At 34.7% G+C, this 25,159-nt stretch overlaps 1 protein-coding gene across 2 annotated transcripts; it reads left to right on the top strand.

Moving 5' to 3' along the window:
• The first annotated feature begins 378 nt into the window (after window positions 1-378).
• Window positions 379-23,988, top strand: LOC128554871 (uncharacterized). Of its 2 annotated transcripts, XM_053536185.1 has the most exons (6): window positions 379-577; window positions 14,173-14,716; window positions 15,535-15,693; window positions 16,175-16,330; window positions 19,158-19,233; window positions 19,802-23,988. In XM_053536185.1, the coding sequence occupies exons 2-6, from the start codon at window positions 14,180-14,182 to the stop codon at window positions 23,422-23,424; spliced, it is 4,551 nt and encodes a 1,516-aa protein (XP_053392160.1). In that variant the 5' UTR covers window positions 379-577; window positions 14,173-14,179; the 3' UTR covers window positions 23,425-23,988. The 2 variants fall into 2 exon arrangements, with proteins under 2 accessions (XP_053392160.1, XP_053392161.1); XM_053536186.1 differs by lacking the exons at window positions 379-577; window positions 14,173-14,716 and having other exon boundaries at window positions 15,551-15,722.
• The last annotated feature ends 1,171 nt before the right edge of the window (window positions 23,989-25,159 follow it).

Consider the following 25,159-nt stretch of genomic DNA (forward strand, 5'->3'; position numbering starts at 1 on the left):
TCCTCTGTTTTGTGTAAAATGCATAAATGATATTTTGTTATATTCTTTGTACCGCCACTTTATGTAGCTATATCTCGTTGAAGGCACACATTCAGTGTTTATGTTGAGATAACTGTGACCTTTTTATTTATTTTTTTCTGTAAAAGATGCACTTTGCATGAGGATGATGTGAGCAGGGGACAAAAAGATACATTTCTAAAATGTACGAGAGGTAATCAAACCATCGAGCGTATGCAAACCGTCTAAGCTATTAAACACTTCGATCACATCATAACATTTTATTATATATGTGTATTGCAATCACTAACATAACGAAACATCCCTATAATCAGGAAGAGTCTATATTTCAAGTACACAGTGACGAGCTACATACACATTCAGTATTATTACAAAATGGCTACAGTCGCCATGTTTGTGTTATACATTGACAGTTATGATTAAAGAATTTTTAGGTTGATATGTTGATAAAATATTATCACGCAATATCATAAATGTTTGGTGATTTGTTTTACTTGATGTACAATGTTAAAATTGCCAGACTGACGGATTAAAGCAGGAAGTTTTTCATACATTCAAGGTAGGTCCATATATCTATCAATCTTTTGACTGTATAACCCTTTACAGGGACCTAGACACTTTCGTGCGCGTCAAACCACAAAGATTGTTAGGTAAACGATGTATTACATGTTGTTTGCATAGTTTAATAAAGGAGATAGGAAAACGGAATCTAAAAACCGTTCTTTCCAAATTCGTCGCGATAATATGTCACAACACTTCCATAAACTAATTTTTGAAATTTAATAAGTTACTTACGTCGCTGATTGACAAACGAAGACTCGAAAAGAAATTTCGTACATTTTATTTTCCTAAAATTCAGTGCTGGTGCTCGGAACATACGATATTGTGCCTCACCAGAAGAATATTGTGTCATGGATTTGACGTATTCCTTCGTGCGAGAACGAATACTATAAGTTTAACATATCTAAAACCTAACATACGTAAATCATAGCTTTCGACTTCAAAACATTCAGTTCTAGTCTCTGGAAAAAGGCTGTTAATTCAATACCAAGTCGAAATTCGCTTTTGTAGTATAATGAATTTGGATCATTGAGCTGGCTCGAAATTGAAAATGCCATTTTGAAATTAGACATTTTGAAGATTTGAAGGACCTCGGACATTTTCCTATTCAGATTGCCTATCCAATTAAGGAAAAATTGACATAGGGCTAGACTTCTGAAATTGCATAGTAACGATAGTTGAAGACCATTTCTTGGTAAATGCGACTTCATTTTACCAGTTTATGAACTAAAAAGAAGACTTTGTAGACATTTATCATTCTCTTTTCTATTAAAATATGAACATAAATCATTTCTACGTTTTAAACATCTTTCCCCCCAGTGACGCAACAAAATATTTCTCATGCCTTTGTAAATAATTATTATATACATATGCTGCAAAAATGGTACTTGGTCACAGTGGGGAAAGTGTTTAAAATTGAAAAAAACTACGTACATGGTGTCAGCAAATGAATTTTACATATTTATTTGCCACTTATTGCATGTGTTTCCTAAACCTTATATACCTACAGCTTTATTCATTTTTGTAAATATTGCAAGCATAGAAAACACTAAACTAATTAAATAGCGGACATAGAAAGTCAAGCTAAAAGCAGACTGATCCTTATAAGTTTATCTTATGCATTTTTCAGTCAGATCTGTTACCTCTTGACAGTCTAAGTCCGCCGATTGAGTGTCATCAGGATTGAGACAACTGCGTCTGTCGTAAGTCAAGAACCAAGCAAGTTGCTTAGACATATTACATATATGTGTCTTCAACGTAAACATGACAAAGAGATATAGACGAACTTCTATGGGAATAGTGCCACTTTAGTGCAAATTTTTTACCTTTTGTAGGACACAATTGAAGCGAACCTAGAATGCATTTTAAGAACAGCATTTTCTTTTATTCGATCCAGCATCCTGTACTCTAACAAACTACACCAGACACCAACTCCTTAACTGACCCAGTTGCTTCCAGAACTAACACTGACGCCCGTAGAACTAGTACTGATTCGCCCAGAACTAACACTGACACCCCCAGAATTAACATCAATTCGCTCACATGTCTAAAACTTATTTCGAAGCCAACCGAAATACTAGTAAGGACCTCAAAGAACTAACACAAACACCCAAAGAATATCTACATAAATGTTGATACTAGCTAGTGAAGGTCTGTTCCACTGATATAAAATGCTAAAAGTAAGGCACCCCTGAACTCACAGTGGAATATGCAGTCTCCTGTACCCCTCCGCTTCAACTGAAAAAGGCCAACTACGCCAATGTATGGCCAGCTACACCACTGCATGTATTCAATAATAATCCTCCACATAATGCCCGGTCAGTATTGTACATGTGTAAATACAATATAGCAATAGGTGTATAGAAAACAAACAATAGGCTATGATCAATGCATCAGTTATAATGGGCACTCGGGTGGAAATAACTGAAGTACAGTTATGGGACCAAAAGTTTAGTTCCACTTTTATTTTTATGCCACCCTTCAAAGAAGGAGGGGTATATTGTTTTGCAGATGTCGGTCGGTCGGTCGGTCGGTCGGAATGTAGACCAATCCGTTTCTGGATGATAACTCAATAACGCTTGGGCCTAGGATCATGAAAGTTGATAGGGAGGTTGGGCATCACCAGCAGATGACCCCTATTGATTTGGAGGTCTGTATGTCAAAGGTCAAGGTCACAGTGACCCTGAATAGTAAAACAGTTTCCGGATGATAACTCAAGAACACTTGGACCTAGGATCATGAAAGTTGATAGAGATGTTGGTAATGACCAGCAGATGACCCCTATTGATTTTAGGTTAGTATGTTAAAGGTCAAGATCACAGTGACCCTGAACAGTAAAACGGTTTCCGTATGATAACTCAAGAACGCTTAGGCCTAGGGTCACGAAAGTTGATAGGGAGGTTGGCCATAACCAGCAGATGACCCCGATTGATTTTGAGGTCAGTATGTCAAAGGTCAAGGTCACAGTGACCAGGAACAGTAAAATGGTTTCCAGGTAATAACTCTAGAACGCTTGGGCTTAGTGTCAGGAAAATTGATAGTTAGGTTGGCCATGACCAGCAGATGACCCCTATTAATTTTGAGGTCATTAGGTCAAAGGTCAAGGTCACATTGGCCAGGAACAGTTAAAATGGTTTCTGATCTTCTTGTCCAAAACCGTAGGGCCTAGGGCTTTGATATTTGGTATGTAGCAAAATCTAGTGGTCCTCTACCAAGATTGTTCAGATTATTTCCCTGGGGTCAAATATGGCCCAACCCTGGGGGTCACATGGTTTATATAGACTTATATAGGAAAAAACTTTGAAAAACCTCTTGTTCAAAACCACAGGGCCTAGGGATTTGATATTTTGTATATGACATCATCTAGTGGTCCTCTACTAAGATTGTTCAAATTATTCCCCTAGGGTCAAATATGGCTCCGCCCTGGGGGTCACATGGTTTACATAGACTTATATAGGGAAAAACTTTGAAAATCTTCTTGTCCAAACCACAAAGACTATGGCTTTGATATTTTGTAATGTAGCATCCTTTAGTGGTTCTCTACCAAGTTTGTTCAAATTATCCCTCTAGGGTCAAATATGGCCCCGCCCCAGGGGTCATATGGTTCATATAGACTTATATAGGGAAAAACTTAGAACCTTCATGTCCATAACTTACATCATTCAAATTTGGACCACATGTATAGTTTTGAGTGGCAAGGTGAGCCTTGACATGAGTTGACCTTGATCTTGACCTAGTGACCTACTTTCACATTTCTGTAGCTACAGCCTTCAAATTTGGACCACATGCATAGGTTTGTGTACCGAAAAAAACTTTGACCTTGTTATTGACCTAGTGACCTACTTTCACATTTTTGAAGGTACAGGCTTCAAATTTGGACCACATGCATAGTTTTTTGTTCCAAAATAAAATTTGACCTTGATTTTGACCTAGTGACCTACTTTCACATTTCTGTAGCTACAGCCTTCAAATTTGGACCACATGCATAGGTTTGTGTACCGAAAAAAACTTCGACCTTGTTATTGACCTAGTGACCTACTTTAACATTTTTGAAGGTACAGGCTTCAAATTTGGACCGCTTGCATAGTTTTTTGTTCCAAAATAAAATTTGACCTTGATTTTGACCTAGTGACCTACTTTCACATTTCTCAAGCTACAGCCTTCAAATTTGAACCACAAGCATAGTTTTGTGTACTGAAATGAACTTTGATCTTGAGATTGACCTAGTGACCTTCTTTCACATTTCTGAAGGTACAGGCTTCAAATTTGGACCACTTGCATAGTTTTGTTTCCGAAATAAAATTTGACTTTGATTTTAACCTAGTGACCTACTCTCACATTTCTCTAGCTACAGCCTTCAAATTTGAACCACATGCATAGTTTTGTGTACCGAAATTAACTTTGATCTTGAGATTTACATAGTGACCTACTTCCACATTTCTGAAGCTACAGGCTTCAAATTTGGACCGCATGCATATTTTTGTGTTCTGAATTGAAATTTGACATTGATTTTTACCTATTACCTACTTTCACATTTCTCAAGCTACAACCTTCAAATTTGAACCACAAGCATAGTTTTGTGTACTGAAATGAACTTTGATCTTGAGATTGACCTAGTGACCTTCTTTCACATTTCTGAAGGTACAGGCTTCAAATTTGGACCACTTGCATAGTTTTGTTTCCGAAATAAAATTTGACTTTGATTTTAACCTAGTGACCTACTCTCACATTTCTCTAGCTACAGCCTTCAAATTTGAACCACATGCATAGTTTTGTGTACCGAAATTAACTATGATCTTGAGATTTACATAGTGACCTACTTTCACATTTCTGAAGCTACAGGCTTCAAATTTGGACCGCATGCATATTTTTGTGTTCTGAATTGAAATTTGACATTGATTTTTACCTATTACCTACTTTCACATTTCTCAAGCTACAACCTTCAAATTTGAACCACAAGCATAGTTTTGTGTACTGAAATGAACTTTGATCTTGAGATTGACCTAGTGACCTTCTTTCACATTTCTGAAGGTACAGGCTTCAAATTTGGACCACTTGCATAGTTTTGTTTCCGAAATAAAATTTGACTTTGATTTTAACCTAGTGACCTACTCTCACATTTCTCTAGCTACAGCCTTCAAATTTGAACCACATGCATAGTTTTGTGTACCGAAATTAACTTTGATCTTGAGATTTACATAGTGACCTACTTTCACATTTCTTAAGCTACAGGCTTCAAATTTGGACCGCATGCATATTTTTGTGTTCTGAATTGAAATTTGACATTGATTTTTACCTATTACCTACTTTCACATTTCTCAAGCTACAACCTTCAAATTTGAAGCACATGCATAGTACTGTCTACCGAAATGAACTTTGACCTTGAAATTGATCTAGTGACCTGCTTTCACATTTCTCAAGCCACAGCTTTCAAATTTGGACCACATACACATTGTTTTGTACCGAAATGAAATTTGACATTGATTTTGACCTTGAGCTAGTCTTGAAATTTGAAACATTCAAAAATGGCTCAGTGGATGGCGCCAATATCACTCTGTAATCTCTTGTTAGGTTGATAGGTTAAAGGTCAAGGTCAGATTAAACCAGAATGGTAGAACTTTTGTTTACAGTGAGCATATAATTTCTGTTCCTTGTGCAATTACTGAATGCATCCAGGGGGCATTTCGTGTTCGAGGGTTATTGCCCTTTAACTGTTTTACAATCGATAAATTCTAACATAACAAATTAATCCATTGATGGATCTTTGTTTGTTTATTTTGGGTTTAACGCCGTTTTTCAACAGTATTTCAGTCATATAACGGCGGGCAGTTAACCTAACCAGTGTTCCTGGATTCTGTACCAGTACAAACCTGTTCTCCGCAAGTAACTGCCAACTTCCCCACATGAATCAGAGGTGGAGGACTAATAATTTTAGACACAATGTCGTTTATCAAATAGGCACGGAGAACATACGCCCCGCCCGAGGATCGAACTCACGACCCCGCGATCCGTAGACCGACGCTCTACCTAAGCGGACGGGCATTGATGGATCTGCGTAAACCTAAAACAAATGTAGCTCACTATAGGGCGGTGGTGCATTTACATCAGGATCTCCTCCGTAACTGCAGTTATTGCACTTTAATTGATACACACATTGGTCTTGATTAGTAAATGACCCCTATTCGCACGAATACCGATACAGTATGCACATTGAAAGGTGGGAGATATACACTTTTTTTCCAAAAAGCCCTAATAGGTTTTATTTTCTATTACCTTAAACATGTTTATATATTTAAATAAATAATTCACTTTATACTAAAATCATCAGTCAGTAATTCAACAAACTGTGGCACAGTCCTATTGTACATAACTTGTGTATATCTGGAAATTAAATATCTTTCATATATATAATCCCCTCATTCACAAAACAACCTATTGAATTTGCTGCTTGTAGTATTAATGGGTAACCCTTATCACGCCGGACATGATTGATTCTGCCTTTGCGACCAGTGTAGATGATGATCAGTCTGCACATCCGTGCAGTCTGATCAAGATCTGCATTGTTCGCCATTCAGTCAGTATCTTTTAGGTAAGCACCCCTTTTAACAGTTAATGGCACTGTCCAAATTGAAAGATGGACAAGTTCATTATAGAAATTTAGGAGGGTAAGGGTTAAACGAAAATATAAAATAGTGACCTTTACAAACAGTTTTTACAGTAGTGGCCTATATAAGCACATGTTTGATAATAATTCTTTGTTACAAATGTTAACTGTTAAACCAGGACAAGATATTAACTGACAATGAGCGTATACCTATTTTTATCACACAAGTATTTAGTCTTTATGGTCCTATCAATCGCCATTCAATCTAATCTATGAATTATTAGACTGTACATATTGCACTATAAATACTATAAACACAGTAAATACATGTACTTAATGTTTTAGCATTGATCAGTTGATCAGAGTGAAGCATTGTTGTTTTACTTACTGGTTCCCATGCATACTTGACGAAATACATTCGCTTTTCTTTTCTGGTTCATCTAAGGTGATTTCCGGCATTCTATGTTACTGACATTTGTTATAAACATTTTCTAAACTAATTTCTGCTACAAAAGCCTTCAAAAATGTTCTAACTAAATTGTTTAATTTTACATAACTCCCCAAAAACATAAATATTTTTGTAGATAGTATGGAATCGCATATTAAATCAGAATTATACCCTATTTCTCTGTGTTTACTGGTACTTTATATATTAGGCCATATAACAACTTCTTAGTTCTTTTTGCCTTTGTGATTTTCATACGGAATGTAGAAGCAAAGTGTTTGCGTTGGTTTTCCCTCTAGATAAAGCACAAGGAAGAGACTAGTGATGAATCGATAATCGAGTAGAATCAAATAATCGTCGCTAGCATTGCCAGGTCACCGACAAATGCTGTTAAATAACTTGACTCGATGCCTCTACCCGTCCTACTGATACGCTTGGTCTGGAATCCATACTTTCAGCATTCAAATAATACAAGTTAAACCTAAAAGTCCAGCCTATCGCATCTATATATAAGCTCCGCTTACCCGAAAAAGAACTAACTGGACCGCCAGAAGTTTCCTATGAAAATGCAAAAATATAGTATTCTTTAAATCGTTGTTATAAATACCGCTTAATCGTAAACGATTATGTAGTATTTCCCCCAAAGCGTAATTTCGGTCGTACGTGCTTTCTGATAGAACATTGCTAGCGTCGTGTATCGAATTTCCGTGAAAACTCACAGAAATATTTAACCAATGAAGCGTTTGGTTTCCAACGATCACGTGCATGATTTACATATTGTATTATGTGTTATGACAGTGGGTTCATTCCCTAAAATTATTAGAGGAACATGTCGCGGACAACCTGTATGATACGTTACATTAGTCTATGGAATAGTTGAATTATTGATGGTTCTTATACTTTGGTAAACGGGCGTCACCAATTGAATATGTATTGCTCCAGAAGTCGACTTAAGTTTAGAAAAAATAAATCAAATGTACACATCGCACTATTTATGCACGTTTTTGATATCGATTCTTGTGTTGCGTCACTACGTTCAAGGCTTCGTGTCAGATAATTTGAGGTCTGATGTTTTTGATTCAATAATCGATTATGTTTGGAGTTCAGTTTTACACAACATGAGACTAAGTATTTACATTTAGTTGCATCCAGTCCACATTCCGTCATGAGTGGAGTTTTAAGGTCTAAGTTGTCATCAAATGATACACAATACATAAATATAAGTTAAGAATGATTCAGTATTCTATAAGTAACAACACTTCTTATTCGATTATCAATAAACTGTGCGACATGCAATATTTTGTAGAGATATATGAACTTATTTTTATAATATATAAACCTTGTTGAAATTATAATACCACTAGAAGCAAAACAATAGTAGACTCGGTTTGACTGAGTATATTCATGAGAGTACTGACATTTTATTACCACAGCAAGTATTTGTTCTATTGTACATGAGTATTAGTAACAATTTCAGGAAACCTACTATATATATATATATTCTTAGCACTTTTAACATTAAATTTTGTGAAAATCCACAAATAGCATATGTGATCCCAGATGTGAGACACGCTATCTAATTGTTTTACTTAAACGTCTATATATAAATCCATATCTAAAATGATTAAGAGGCATATTTAGTAAAAATTGTATTATTAAGTGTGAATATGATATAAACAATAATTAGAAAATATTGCATGACCAGCCCAGATTACATATTTTATCCTATATAAACAAAACTTTTTAGCAGGCATTAAACGTTGCAATAATACCTACAAAATTATGTACCATTTTCACAGACAATATACAATTTACGTAAAAACTTCTAATTCTAAAAGTATTTAAAGGATTCTTAAGCAAAATACGTATCAGGAATCGAGGCTGACAATCGTATATATTTATAAACATTAAAAATGGTTCAGTAAACATATTTAAGTTCTGTCTGATTCAAGTCATTCAGGTATATTTAAGAAATAATAAGTTCCCAAACGTGGTTTATCGTAGAATAACCCGAGTTTTGAGTTCTTATGCGTAAGGCCGTAGGCCTGAGTGATATATTGTTTCGCATAAGAACGAAAAACTCGGGTTATTCTATGATAAATCACACTTGGGAACTTATTATTTCGATTCTAACACGACATACTAGTATCAACAGTGTTAGAAAAAAATGGTAACTACTTTTTACGATCGCGCTACGCACCTGGATCGGATGACGTCATTGCACGCGAGTGGTATATTGCAGAATAACCCGAGATAGATTTTGCTCTACATGTATGTAGGTTATTTGCTGGTCGTGTTAGAATGATTTGTAAAGTTAATATTTTTTGGCTACTATAATGTATACTTATCTGTACCTTATGTTCGGTACCAATAAACATATAACTCGCAGACAACTTTGACAATGTCAAAGAAAATGACAAACGTGATCATTTTACTATGCCCCATTGTGTAGGAAAACATATATCACTTACAACAGTTACAGATTGAGCAAAACAAGCATATCAAATTAATAATACTGGAGAGAGGCCATATTACGTAAATTTTGATTTTTGTATTTTTTTTCAAATTTGGCCACCGATTCAAAAACCTAACATCTTGATTTTCAAATACTATTATATCTTCTTTTCAAAAATAATTTCAAACTAAATGAACCAGGTAAATGTAATGGAACGACTCATTGAAACTTTTGGCCCTTAACCTAAAGATCATAGCATTGAAACAAAAACTTCAATTCAATATCTTTATGCAACTCTTAATCAAAGTATATCTTTTGAACCAATGGCAAGGTCTATAATAAGAAAATCAAATGCCAGGTTGAACTTTTTGTACAGGAAAAGTCAGTTCCTCACTCAACATACAAAGAAATTTCTCACAGTGTCCCTCATACAATGCCATTTGATTATTTGTCTTCTGTTTTGTTCCATAGTTTAACTAAAAGTTTAAACAGAAGTTACAGGTAACCCAGAACAAAATAATCAGATTTATTTTTAACTTAAACCCTAGGTCACATATTGACAAAGAACATTTTGTACACCTTAATTGGTTACCAGTGGCAGTAGGTTAATTCCAATAAGTCTATATAATGTCTTTAAGATGCACTCTAACATCGCTCCTGCTTATATAAGAGAACATTTTACTCCTGTAAGTGCAGTACATAGATACCCCGACAAGATTTAGTGTAAAAGTTAATACTGCTTTGGACAATATGGACTATTCTTTATCAGACAGTAAATGTTTTGCCATTCAAAAAGTGAAGGTTTTGGTAAAACTTCTTTTTCATATTATGGTTGTAACGCGTGGAACATCTTGCCATAAAATATTAGGGATATATCTACATTTAAGTCAAAGGTCAGATTATAACACATGACTAATATCATCTGAATATTAAATATTTTAATCATTTTTAATGTTCCTTTACTATCTTATTCTGATAAATTTATTCTTTGCTAGTCATTTTTGTCATATGTTTCATGGTCTGATTTTACCATTTGTAAGTTCCATATTTTACATTCATGAATTAACTTCAAGTATTGCATAAGGTACAGTAAGCGCGCTTGAACTGCCCAGGCAGCGTACTGGTAGATAAGATAGCAACGTCAGTTATATAAAACAATAGATAAGATATTATATGATACTTAATATTTTTATCCATCTATTATGATAACGCTAGTCTTTCATGATTTTATATTTTTGAACTGTGATTACCTAAATGTAGTTTCCTTTTTCTGTGATTTGTCTTCCCATTTCATACCATATTATTGTACACAAGGACAACAATGAAGATTAGAGATAATGTCTTTTTTGTGTCATCCTTTTTCACTACTGGATGTACATGCCATTAAAAGGCTCATGAAATTGGCCTTAATTTTTTCAAACATTTTTAACAGAGTTTTAACAGGTCACCATTAAATTCACCTCTTTTTACTGTTTAATGGCATTTTCATGACCATAGCTTTAATGCCATATATTAAAAAGACATGAAATAAGTATATTAAAACCCTGGTAAAATATACCTTGTTAAAATGACATTGAGGGCCATGAAAAGCTGCTAAAAATAAACGATTAAAATAATTTAATTGGCTCCTTAAAACCCCATGAAAATTTCTTAATTGGCATCAAATTAATGAGCCATTAAAAAGTACCCCTTAATTTTACATTAATTAGTAAAAACTAAGAGGGTCATTAATTTTTTTAATACTCTATTAATGGCTGTTAATAAGTTAATGGTCTCATTAAATATGTCAGATTCAATTTTAATGAGTTTGTAATATTGTAATGGTATATCAAATTAAGGGCCATGAAAATTTACCACCAGAATTAGACATCATTAAGATAATCAACTTCATATTGAGATTTGCCTTATAGATTTAAACTTCGTATTACTACACATGTAATAGTATCTATACATATGTACTGTTTTGTAAAATTCTAGAAGAATATTTGATTCCTTTCTTCTCATTATTTTGTTATGTAAACACATGTAACAGCCTTGTACAAACATTTGTCATATTGTATCTTCATTCTGTCATATGTTCATATGAAATGAGAAAATAAATGGATATTGTATTGTATTGTGTCGTATTGAGAAGGGCTTACAGGTACCGGTTTAAAGGTTTTACTATTAAGATCAAGTGACCATGTGGGTAGTTTTAACTAACCAACATTTTTATACAAACATTCTAACCAAGTTTTTATTGGTACAGACATTAGGCGTCATGTGTATTCAAAAAGCCACTGTTGATGACAATGTCAGCACACAATGGGCGATCACAATTTAGCTCTCCTTCAGTACTTTGTGCTCAGGTGCATGCACTTAAACAGCTAGGAGCAAATGTTTGAGGGATTGCAAGTAGCTCTCCCCAATCAAGCGTACCACACTCTTTGATTCACTGAAACGATGAAGCCATTGGTCTGCCCATGCCCCAAGTGAATTTAAATCAGACTGTAAGTCTTCACAATCATGTGTAATGTTCACTTCTCTATAAACCTTACTTTAAATATAAACTGGTCTGAATACAACTCATAATGTAAATTCCTTACCCCACCCACTTTCGTATACAAATGCTGATTTTTTGGACAGGAAAAACAGAAAACAGAAAAGTGACATGCATCATTACGTATTTACCCTTACCAAAATAATGTAGATTGATGTTATCAAATAAATTAGTATGTTTTCATCCGACTTTCATTGAAATAAATCCGATTTTTTGTAGAAACACAATTTGGCAAACAATTTGGCAAACAGAACTTAAGCTTTTAATGGGCATTAAATCACAGTTAAGGGCCATGAATAATCCTGTTAAATTCAAAATATACAGAATTTCATAATTTTTTCAAAGCCATTAACTTTTTTAGCTACCAAACCAAATTTTTAACGGCATGATTCATGGTCAAAATGGGTGTTTTAATGGTATTTTAACATGTAACCCATTAATATTTTGAAACATGTGAAATAAAGTGATGCAAGAATTAATGGGGTTAATTAACGGTTTTTCCTATTTAAATGGATATTTTACAGGGTTTTAAACCATGTTTAATGGTATGTGCATCCAGTAGTGTTTGTTATAATGTATATAACATGGCTTACTTAACATTCATACTTGTTCATTGTTATCTGTGCGTTGTTACATACACTGTAAACAGAAACCTACCGTATACCTACCTACCTACCTACCTCTCCCTCTCCCTCTCCCTCTCCCGCTCCCGCTCCCGCTCTCCCGCTCCCTCTCCCTCTCCCCCCCCCTCCAATCCAGTGTCCAATCGGTTTCCGGATGATAACTCAAAAACGCTTGGGCCTAGGGTCATGAAAATTGATAGGGGTGTTGGTCATCACTAGCAGATGACCCCTATTGATTTTGAGATCAGTAGGTCAAAGGTCAAGGTCACAGTGACCACTTATGTCTAGTAAATGACCCATAATTATTGATTTGATGTCAGTACGTCAAACGGCCAGTGCACAGTGAACAAATAATTGCTGTTCCTTGTGCAGTTACTGAATGCATCAAGGAAGGACATTTTGTGTTTTACGAGCTCTTGTTTATCTATCAGGACTATTATTCATTATGATTATAATTAAACCTGCCTCTGGTAAATATTGATAACTGTCAGTAAGCTTCTAATACACAAAGAGCAACAGTTAAATGTAGATCCAATTGTTTACCAACATATAGAATTCAGCAGCTATAAAAACAAACCAAGTGAGACAATCTTTGTATAAAATGTGTTAATCATCTTTAAATACTTCTTAAGAATTATTAGGTAAAGCAGCAGCTCAAGGCCAGAGATTTAAGATTGTGAACCCTAAAAACAGGCAAAATGGAATATTTATATCTTCCAGACTTCACAGAAATAAGTTTGGAAATGCACACGCAAAAATGTGAGGATTTATGAACTCCATATACAAATAAATGTAAACTTAGTTTCACACAAAATACTGTGGAGTTGTAGAAAATGTGAAATTCAGACTATTAGGAAACAAAAGCCAATATTTCTATTAAATCATAAAAGATTTTAATAAATATTAGTATGAAAAGGAAGGGAAATTAATAATCTAAAAGATTATAACCTCATATTTCCTTTTAAGGGAGTTTCTTGGAAGCATATTTGTTTTAAAGAGAAATGATATTTCTGTCCACAGCAGAGTAAACAAGGTCTCGAGGCAGTAGTTTCTTAGCAACTTCCCACAATGCATTGTAAGTACAACAACAACAGCATGTCTGCAAAACCAGGAAGTCACTTGTTTCTAGTGATTTAAGAGGAATTACTGCTTATTTAACTTTATAAAGTAGGTGAGGCTGGGCTAATTCAAAAGTTTCAAGATCAAACTAGATAAAGAATTACTTAAATTAGCTTGTAACCTTATAAGAAAACCACAGTTAAGCTTGCAACCCCATTCAGTAAAGTAGGTCACTGTATCCTTAAATATTCCAATATCATTAGTTTTGTCGAAAATAAACTTTCAATTAACGATATCACTGACAGTTTGGCTTTGATTAAAGAATGCTTCAGAATATTACTGCAATTCAATGCCTTGCTTGTGTTACAGAGTCAGAATGTCAGACGGATCAGAGTTGAGGAACCCTCTCTATAGAAACTGGGTTAGGGCAGCTCTTGGTTTGAAGTATCTGCAACAAGGTCTAGCAGGCTTTGTCAACAACCTTTCAGATCAACGTCATCAAACACACCTTTATAGTTATCGTAAGGTCACGGGGTCACCTGCACATTCTTGTACCGAATGTACCGCCGACAATCTGCTACCAGAACATCCGAGGAAAACCTGTCTCCACAAATACCGATCTAAATGCTTCTGTAATAGTCCAGTAGGAAGACGATCATGTCCAAATAACTTCTGCAGTCGATTTTATGATTTGATTGTTCTCGATCATGATGAAAGGAATCCAGTTTGGACCAATACTGACCCAAGCAGATGGCACAGCGATCACTGGTCATTTGCACGATGTTTTCTGGCTACAGTAGGGTACCATGACAAACTATCAGCAGCAGATACTGACGCAGCCGGTCTCCTGTCCATTCTCCAAAACAACATAGAATTCAGAGCTTCACTGGACAATGTCAGTAACTTTGAAATGGTGAGATATTTAAGATATTCATTATCATAACCATCAACATTGGTAATATTTCAACACGTGTCGGATTTTAAGTAAAGAAACTAAATGGATATCTATAAAAACAGCATAGTTTAGCGTAACCTAAAAGCAAGTCTTGACTGTTACATATGGGCAGGTTCGCTGGTCTGAGATAACACGATTGACTGTCAATTCAGATGTCCGAGTTCGAATCAAGTTCCGGGAACTAAACATTTCTTAGATGTTCTTGAGTGTCTCCCACCCGACTAGGAGGCCATTCCTGGCTCTTCACAGGAAAGAAGGCTTCGCGTTTATATGTGCTCTACATTGGCCACGTTAAAGAGCCGGGCAATTTAAGCACAAAAAGCTGCTAGGGTATTAAGTAAGCTGGATAATCCAGTATCTAAACATTCTCTCTCTCTGTTCTAGGGTCTTTGTTTTGCTCTTTCCCACTGGACAGATCGCTTGCTCCGTAAGATGTTTTCCGTCCCCCTTCGGCCACTGTTCGTTTCTCTGTATGCATGTCTGTACGTAAAGCATCTTTTGACTTGTTTTTCATAAAAATGGTGCTATATAAGTTGGATATAATAATAAGCATCATGAAAAGGTATATATAAAAATATAATGCCAAGTATTATCTGCAAGATTTTGACTCCCTTCCAACAGACCGTCGAACAACGTCAATGTTTCCAAGTATGTCAAATACGCTGTAGCCACTGCCCAAAATATAAAAAAAAAATACTTAAATGCTTCATTAAAGATATTAATACAGGGTAAAATGTCCAATGAAATAAGTATTTACTTTTGTCATTTTATCGCAGGCAAGAAACACTCGAAATAATGTTGTACATTCAGCTACTTTTGAAATTGAAGAAGAAGAACTAGCTTCAATCATAGAACAGTTTATTGGAATATTGCAAGATAAGAAATCACTGATCAATGACGCTGGCGCCCAGCAAGCAGTCTATAATCTTGAAAAGGTACCTTTGTTTGCCAGGCAATATATTGGGTAATATTTTATATCGTATTGTGCCTTGTTTCTGCAATGTCGTGCTGGCTCTCCCGACAGAACGGCAACGCGGCAAATAAATTTTGTCGTGTTGGCGCCCAGCCAGAAACAAACCTCCATAATATTGACATATCGTTATGTATGAGCAGATTATAAAAGCTGGCTATGCTTCAGTTAGTCAAATGCAATACATAACTTTATATGATGTGTTCTATTATCTTGACTTACTTTCAAAAACTGAATTTTAAATTAGCTTTTAACTTTAACAAATAAAAATTTTGCAATTGCTATACTGTAGAGTTTTCAAGAATTCCGAGGTGCCTAAATTCATACTGAATTTGTCATATCTAATGTTTGCAAATAATACATGTTAACAGTAAATCAAGCATGGTTCCAGTTTTTAATTAAGATGTAATATATGTGTCTACTTTTTAATCTTCTTACGCAATCAGCTAAAACGGGATGATGTTTACATAAGTTGTCAAAAAGGGGAAGAGCTCCGTAGAGAAGCTATGCAAGCCATTACAGAAAAGAAAGAGGAAGCTCTGAGAGAAATTGATCAAAAAACATTCGAGAGTCTCCAGGATATTGCAGAGGCAAAAAGTCAGGTTTGTTCACCTACAGTTTTGATTTAATAAGACAACGACAGGTTCAGGTACTACAGCCGTCCTCATAAATCGTAAAATGGTCACAAAGTAATAAAACTAATAACAATCTGCAGTACCTGAAATATATACAGTTTCCTGTTTTGCTTTGAATTGTGTACCATGTAATGGCCGGTGACATATAAACAACGTTTAGAAACGTAAGTGTCGAAATTCGTTAGCTCTCCTAACAGCTTTTGTGATCGCCCGTCATCTTGTTGTGTAATTTGTCATTCGTCAACAGTTTTACTGTTAACACCCTAGTCGAAGTTGTAGCACAATGGTCCTTTGGGATCATGTAGTTCATTTAACATATGTGTAATAGTGTTCCGCTTAAGCCGGTGCTAGGGGGCGTGAGAGGTGTTGCACATTTCATTACCTCTCATGAACAGACTCAATCAAACCGAGTCTGCTATTATTCTTCTTGGTTGCATTCTTTGCTTCCAAGGGATCTTTTTACAGATTTTATTAATGAAACTTGGTCAGAATGGTTACCTTAATAAAATCTCGAGAGAATAAGATAATGGGTTATCTGTGGTCATAAACTAAGTCAATAAGGACAAATTATAGAAAAACCTTATTACCACTCTAGATGCCACTTTTCAATGTGATCTTTATGAAACCGGGTCAGAACGTTTATCTATAAAATCAAGGTCAAGTTTATAAAACTGGCCTATCTTGGGCCAAAATCTAGTTCGCTACATTAGAAAAAGTAAAGGGTTATCTACACTTTAAATGTCCCTTTAATGAAACCGGACTAGAATGTTTCTTTATAAAATCTAGGTCAAATGATAGAACTTTAAAAGGCCATATTTTACACTTGATCTACACAGAGCTAACATTCTAGCCGGCCATTTGGCATTCAAGAATATATTTCAAAAGGGTTTATTTTAAAAGGGTTTCAGGATATCATATAAATCACATCGCATTTAGCAACATACAAATAACTTTAACATATCCTGAAAAGTTGTTATAGCATTGCTTAATTCTAGAAAAAAAGCAATGCAAGTTAACGTTAACAGATACAGAAAATATTAGTTTATTTCAGTGTAAGATTGAAATATTTTTCACAAGTGAACACCACATGCAATATTTTCAAAAGTGGTATATCCGCGATAGGATGTTCATGAGTGAAAGATATTTTGATCTTACATGTAAAACAAACAAATTTTCTATTTATTTTATGTTTTGACTTTAATATTTTTCACTGTAAAAATACCAGATTTATCTCACTCTAATATTTCGATAATTTACTGAAAAGCATGTAATAATTTTTAGTTAGTGTTTTATAAATATAAACTTGATATGTAAAACCTTCGCATATGTGAGATACAAGTACTTGGTATGTTTCAAAAGTGTCCTTTTTCAACTTCGCACAGTCGAACAATATTTATTTTATGCTTTTCAGTGAAATACTGTAATATATCAGTTATATAACATTGATGTTTCCAGTGTTTCAATGCAGTGAAAATAATCTGAAATTCTTTGCAAAATATACTTCAATAAAGATGTAGATGTATATATATAGAATCCTAAACGAATATAAAGGTAAAGAATCTAGGCTTCATCGTAATGAAATGTAAAAAATTTAGAAAGTTCATAGAACTATTTGACAATTTTGAAGCATAGTAATCGTGACGTCACTTTAAAACGGGTTTAATTTGGTTAAAACCATTGAAAATAGTAAAATGATAAGAACATATATACACCCCGGCACAGTCATGGAAAATCGTTGTCACTTACGGTTGTAAAAAATCACTTTTGAAGCAACTCTCGTGTCGTGCTGTTTCTGTTCAATAGACATAAAACACGTAATTGGTAAACTGATTTTTACACATATGTTTACAGTTTGCACTGAAAATTATTTTGATAATACTTATTATTATGATAAAATATTTCTTCATCTCAGTCTCTATCGTATTTTTGGTAGCTACATACATTTAGATAACCATCGACGGAATGGTTGATATACATTCATTTTGTTTCTATGTGTACACAATATTCGTGAATGTCTTCACAACCAAATGACCCTAGATATCTGTAAATAATATAGAACAAAGAAATTGTAAATAGACTGTATTGTTTTTCCTTTGATTACTGCACTAAAGTGCATGTTTTTAGTAACAAACAGGACTTAAAATGCAATAAGCCATAGATACCCATATCCTTAGAACTGCCGGCACATTTCTATGCAATCTCGTCAAGCATACGTATATTTTTGACAACAAAGAAAATGACGTCAGACGACCTTCAGCTTTTTCCGGAAGTAAGGAAAATGAAAGCAAACAGGCTAAACTTGAAAACAAAAGTCGCATTTGCATTGGTCTGTAGTCAGGGGTCACACGCAGGGGTTACCCCGTCTTAATGTATGCGCGTGAACATTTTTGCTAATGGGGAGTCAATTTTCAACAATTTCTAACGATTTTAAATTATCTGGGCTTTAGCACGACATGTCAGCTTTTCATCTACGAAAAACGATTTGAACTCGGAATAAACACAAATCCCACAGATGTCCGTAACGGAGCATGGTTATAGATCTATGGAGATTTTCGGAACCTCGTCAAATCGTTTAAAGGTCCCTTTTGATGTTGTCTGAAAGTGTCAGTATATGCTTCGTATGTAAGATATTTCCGTATTCGAGAGCTGCAGACTTAGACATTTCAGAAATATTTTCAAAATGAATTTCGTATAAAAAATGTTGATTCAGGGCCCTCAGACGCTAATACGTTTCACTACGCTTCGGCAGCGGAAAGGTTATGATTTTTTTCATTATCTGAATATACCTTTTCAGAACACAAAGAACCTAAAAGCTACTCAAACACAAACTGTTGAAAATCCTACAACATTGTCAGAGAAAGAAAAAAAAGGTAATATTTATTTTATTAAGTTTGAAGGACTTCTCGTTAATTTTTATTGCGCAGTCTTATTACTGCAGCTCGAAAATGTTTTATTCTTAAGTATAGGCAAATGCCACTTGCTAATGCCACTTGTATGATACACCATAAGGGAAAATCTTAAGTATATATTGTAACCAATATTTGAGATAAGCAATTTGTAATATTTTAAAATATCAGCATATACTTCTGAGCTATAATTTGTACTGAAATTTCAACACAATTGCCCCTTAAGCACGTAGCAATGATAAGGTAATGTCTGTCAAATCTTTGTACAAAAAGAAGAAAAAATCACTCCATTTGATAACTTCAGATCACTAGAATAAGACCAGAAATAACATATCGTTCAGGCTGACATTGTGTATAAATCATATCCTGGCCGACATGGAAATGAACGAGAAAAATAATAGTTTATTTCAACCGAACATACTATGAACATCAAAAATACACATGCATCTTCACACCCTTTATTGATATATTTTTTCAACGCAGTTGTATATATCCAATTAAATTGTAATATACAGGAACAAATATTTTTCAGAGCTGCAGAGCTATTTGATAGACCTATATCGTAAGGATTATCTGAAGACTGATCTTTCTCCCCTTCTGCCTGGGGTAGAAATTGATTTGGAAAAAGTATACGTTCCTTTGAAAATGGAACGGCGCAGAGGTAACAGTGTTAAAACAACAAACATACACTCGCTGCATGGTGTATTTCATTGCAAACGTATTCAGGCAAAAACAATTTTTATTTCCGGAGACGCTGGAATGGGTAAAACAACATTTTGCCGAAAGCTAATCTCGGAATGGTGCCATGCTCACTCAACGTCATCGGACATATCTGGGAATACACAAAAACACAGAGGTACGTTCCTAAGTATTACTTCTCAGAAAAATATTTCGGATCATACTGAATCTAGTTCTGGGAGTAGCAGTTCTGTATCAGCAGATGGGAAAATTGTAGCAGACGTACATGATACAGCTGACTTAATTGGGACAACATTAACTGATAAATATAAAGTTATGAAGCAGTTTGATTTTCTGTTCTTTGTTTCTCTTCGAGATACTTACAAAGAACGGTCAGTTGAAGAGATGACACTGAATCAGCTACTTAGAACAAAGAAAATGAGAGAACATTTCAAGTTTCTGGTAGAAAATGAGACGGAGAAAATTTTATATATTCTAGACGGATTAGATGAATGGACACCCCAAACTCCATTACCAAAGCATCCGAACGTTACCAAGGGCTTGCCAGTGAGTTCTTTGGATGGACATTTTACCACTCTCTTTACAAGTCGTCCTTGGAAAGTAGAAATGTTAAGACCTAAACTAAGAGAATACGATTTTGATCTTAGCATTATAGGAATTGAGAAGACAGATTCAAAACGTCTGGTTTGGTTAATTTTTGACGAAATAATTTCGGATAAAGATGAGATTGATACCAACGCAGTAATGTTCTTGCAAGAAGTGGAGAAAATGGAAATGGAATGCCTTTGCTCTGTCCCTCTGCTGCTAAAGCTGCTCATCTGCCTTTGGGAAAAGGATCAAGAACTAGCGGACAGTCAGACAGGAATTTACAGTTCAATCATCAGCAAGTTGTGCTCTTTAGCTGTCAAGCGATTTTCAGACAATGATAAATTTCAACACTGGGTATCACAACTAGAGGGAAAAGACCGCATACTTCCTCCTAGTCTGAACCATGAGTCAGCCTTGCTGAAGTTCGCTGCGTTGATGTATACTCTTGGCAAGTTTTCATTCGAAAACATTTCTCATAAAAGCCAGGGTGGAGCTCTTGTATTTAAGGACAAAGACTTAACTGATCATGGTCTATCTGAAGCTGAATATGAATTGAGTTTGAAGATTGGTTTGCTATCAAAAAAGAAAGTTATTGGAAGCTTAAAAATGTCTCCTGTCAGATGTATCAGTTTCATGCACAAAACTTTTCAAGAATATTTTGCAGCATTATACATTTCAATGGTATTTGAACAGAATAGGACAGTAGATGAAAAGGTGCGAGAATATTTTACATCGTCTGAAACCATTATGGGTCTTTTGAGGGTTATAACATTTGTCAAGGAAATGTGTCCAGCACTTATTGACAAGGCTACTGAACAAGTAGGTATAAACGAAAAAGACTTTATAATAACCATTGAAGAAAGTAAACTGACTTTGCAGGCGAACTTGAATAACAATACAAAACTCGTGGCTGAATTCTTTATGACATATCAAGTTCATGAGATTTTAGTGAAATCATCAAATTTTGGAATATATTATCTTCGACCTCAGATGGAAATGAGAAATCTTGAAGTTCTAGAATTTCACACCGTCAAAATGACATCATCCGCATTGAAGCGGATGTTAGAAAGTTTACCAGAAACATCAAGCGGTGTATCTCTGAAGTTATGCCATGTCGTTGTGAGAAACCCACGTAGCGGGCTTGATTACATCCATGTTTCAATTACTTTAAATAATCTTAAATCTATTGAAATAGATTTTATGAATATGTGTGGGATAGAGACACAGTTTTCAAAACACATGAAAACAATAGACTGTGTGAAGTATCATGAAGTCGATATGAATGAGAAAGAGCTTGAACAACTGTTGGGTAGCATTCGTGATACAGATAAAGATATTGTTCTGATGTTTAATGACATACATCTTAAAAATGTCCGCAATGAGGACAGTAATATATTATCACAGACAATAAATCGAACGACAAATTTTCAAGAATTTTCTTTTGAAACTAAATATCTCAAAGGAGTTACTTTCTTCTGGTCGGGAAAGCAACTTAGTTGTATGAATATGAGGTTTTCCGAAGCTACGAAGCCGGTGGATGAGCTATGTGTGTTAATGGAACGTGTTATATTAGACGGCGATCTTGCAACTATTTTCACAATAAAAACAAATGATTCTTTTCAGAAAACAAACTCGTTGAAACTAATAAACATTGAAATTAAAGACAATGTATTATGCGAACTGCTACAAAACGAGAAGATGGTTCGGCTCAGATCATTACAACTTTACAATATCACTATAACTCAAACATCAAGTCATACACAGCAGTTAGCTCTGCCATGTGAAGTATTAGGTATTAAGCGGGGAAATATTTTCAACAATATGTCAATACGATTTAGCAAGGCAGTGTCGTCGATATCTGTAGAAAATGTTACTATGCCAATAAAATGTTGTCTTGAACTACTTAGTGGTGTAAAAAGAGAACATTGTAAATTAGAATTAAGAAATGTATCATTCACAAACATCTTACACTCTTTACATGGTCCCAGCAACTCGGAATCAAATATAAATGGCACACTGTGTTCAGAATCCTTAGCCATATGTCAGACAGATAGAGCAGAGATCGAAAATGATTTAAACGAAGCACTTGTATGGATTATATTGGGCAGCAACATTGATTCATTTACACTGGACAGTATTTTTTGGACAAATACATGTAGCTCGGGCGAACACATTGATTTAAAAGAAGTGTACCATTCTAAATGTCAGGGTAATCTGCAAAGTAGACAAATGTTAAAGAGTTTGTATCTGAGACGAATCTCTTTGACTGAAAAGTGTTTATGCTCTTTATTTGATTATATTTCTTCTGCCTCAGTCAGGCCAGCTTTGGCGTTCTTTGGTGGACCAGAAGTACATTTTGAGTTTGGTCCCGATATGACGGATATTCGCCTAGAAGATCTAACTTTGACAACGCATGCTTTCAGTGTTTTGATTGGGAGTCGGTATGGAGTCAGAAATAAATTTCGAGAAAATATCTTATCAGTTGTCCTCGACAATATTACTCTGATAGATACATTCAACTCATATACAGAAGTAACTTGTAAATTTCCAAGAATCCTAACAATTAAACGGACGAATCTTTTAGATTTAGCTGTATTATTCCGTTCAGATTCGGATGCCCTTCAATACTCACACTTAACTGAAATACTTTTTGAAAATGTCACTTTGACTGAGAAAGCTTTATGCAAAATGAATGAGAGTGCACGGGAAGTATTTCCTTCTGTTGAAGTGGAACTAGATGATGATAACACAGCAAATTGTAAAACTATAAAGCGGATGAGACTTCGCGGACTGGATGACCCTCTACCCGAGCTTATTGGTAGTGGTTTATTTGCATCAACAATAGATATAAAAAGGACCAACATTTGATACAAAAATAGGCAAATCTTGAAAAATAGTTTCGGTCTTTTCGATTAAGTTTTTGCATGTCTTTGTGAAATTGAATAACGCATTTAAGTTATGTTAAACTACACGATGTATCTTGATTTCACCACCATTTAAATTACAAATTTGCTGTCCCATGGGTATTCGTCGTGAAGTGAGATGCATAGACTGCCTCTTTGTGGAGAAGGATGACGATACGATGATTTTTGCCAATCGTTCACAAGTTAATATAAAATACTACGTGTAAAACATTTACTTTTTTATTTTATAGACAGTGAACACAACATTGTCCATTTGTTATTTGACTTATCTCATGGGAGGGCCGTCATTAATGTTGGAAAAATCGGTTGTCATAGCCATTTGGTTTAGGTTTGAACCAGCTTGCAATATGCGTGTTTATTGTAATGTGTTGTGTCTGTCTATGTGCATTGTTTTATGCATTTACGTTAGCTATAAAATAGCAGCAAATCGAATATTAAGTGATTTAACAATATATATTGATTATATAATTGCAAATTCTTTTTCAATAAAAATAATGTTTGCTAAATATATATTTTTTTGTGTCTTAAAAGCTGTCGTTGCAATGAATTGTCATAAAATACAGCCATTTGTGAAGCAAATCTAATTTTATAGGGAGTTAGTGGCGCAACAGCTAGCAGGTTTGATTAAAATGCAAGCGATTTGGGTTCGACTTCCTCCGGGATTTATATTCCGACTAGTATTCAGTGCTGGTTGATTCCAGCAGTATCGGGCTAGACTCGATGCTGGAGCGGTGGATATGACACTAGTCGGTACTGTCAATACACACTAATATGTATATTGTTACACGGCCGCATTAGTCGTCAATGCACCTTTTAAGCTACGAAAAGTTCATACACTCTGCATTTTTACATACGATCGGGTATTTATAAAGCAAAACAGAATGTAGTTTTTAAAGTAAAAAATGCATGCTTTTTATGTAGAACATATTTTACAGAAAACATATTTTACATCATAATTATATTGATAACATAAACTTACATATAGCCTAGTTAAGATCCTGCTGTTATAGTGAAGTGGTAGTGTCTGCCTTAGGTGTGAGAGGTCCTGGGTTCGATTCTAGGTCAGACCTTGAATATATGCATTCTGTTAAAATATATTTTTGAAAGTTATCGGGCTGTTCCAGATGTTCTATATTTTAGCGAACAGTATAACAGATCATTGTTTAGCAGTCTAGATCACTGCTGAATGTAAAAATGAAATACACGCGAAAATTTCGAATATAACATGTCCCTTTGATGTTTCTGCTCTACATGTCCGAGAAAATTTGCATTTCCTTGATCACAATTTTTTCTTTAATATAGAAATATTGAATGTTCATTACTATGCACGTTTGGTTAAAATATTATACATATACATTTATATCTATTTTTGAGAAATATATGGACATATGCATGCACTTCAGAGCTTTTTAATTTCATACCTTTGTTTTAAAAAAATATGTATCTCTACAATGTCTCGAAACAATTGTAAGCATGCAATAAAATGCAAAACTTTACAAAACAAAATATTCACAGGATATGTATAACTTTGGTCGAGTTCATAAGATACTGCTATAAATAAAACATTATATATGCTACTTTACAGCAATATTAGTATATCGTATACTAATACGTGAGTATAGTGATAGGTTTGGTTGTAAACAACGGGCGCCTGACCTAGTTACTATTTATAGTAACTC

The sequence above is a fragment of the Mercenaria mercenaria genome, unplaced genomic scaffold (assembly GCF_021730395.1).
Source record: "Mercenaria mercenaria strain notata unplaced genomic scaffold, MADL_Memer_1 contig_818, whole genome shotgun sequence".
Classification (NCBI taxonomy): domain Eukaryota; kingdom Metazoa; phylum Mollusca; class Bivalvia; order Venerida; family Veneridae; genus Mercenaria; species Mercenaria mercenaria.

Excerpts from the sequence above, each read along its gene's own strand:
- LOC128554871 (XM_053536185.1), top strand. The coding sequence starts at position 14,180 with ATGTCAGACGGATCAGAGTTGAGGAACCCTCTCTATAGAAACTGGGTT. Across the intron at positions 15,694-16,174 it reads CAGTCTATAATCTTGAAAAG|CTAAAACGGGATGATGTTTA; the intron begins GTACCTTTGTTT and ends TTACGCAATCAG. Across the intron at positions 16,331-19,157 it reads TTGCAGAGGCAAAAAGTCAG|AACACAAAGAACCTAAAAGC; the intron begins GTTTGTTCACCT and ends ATACCTTTTCAG.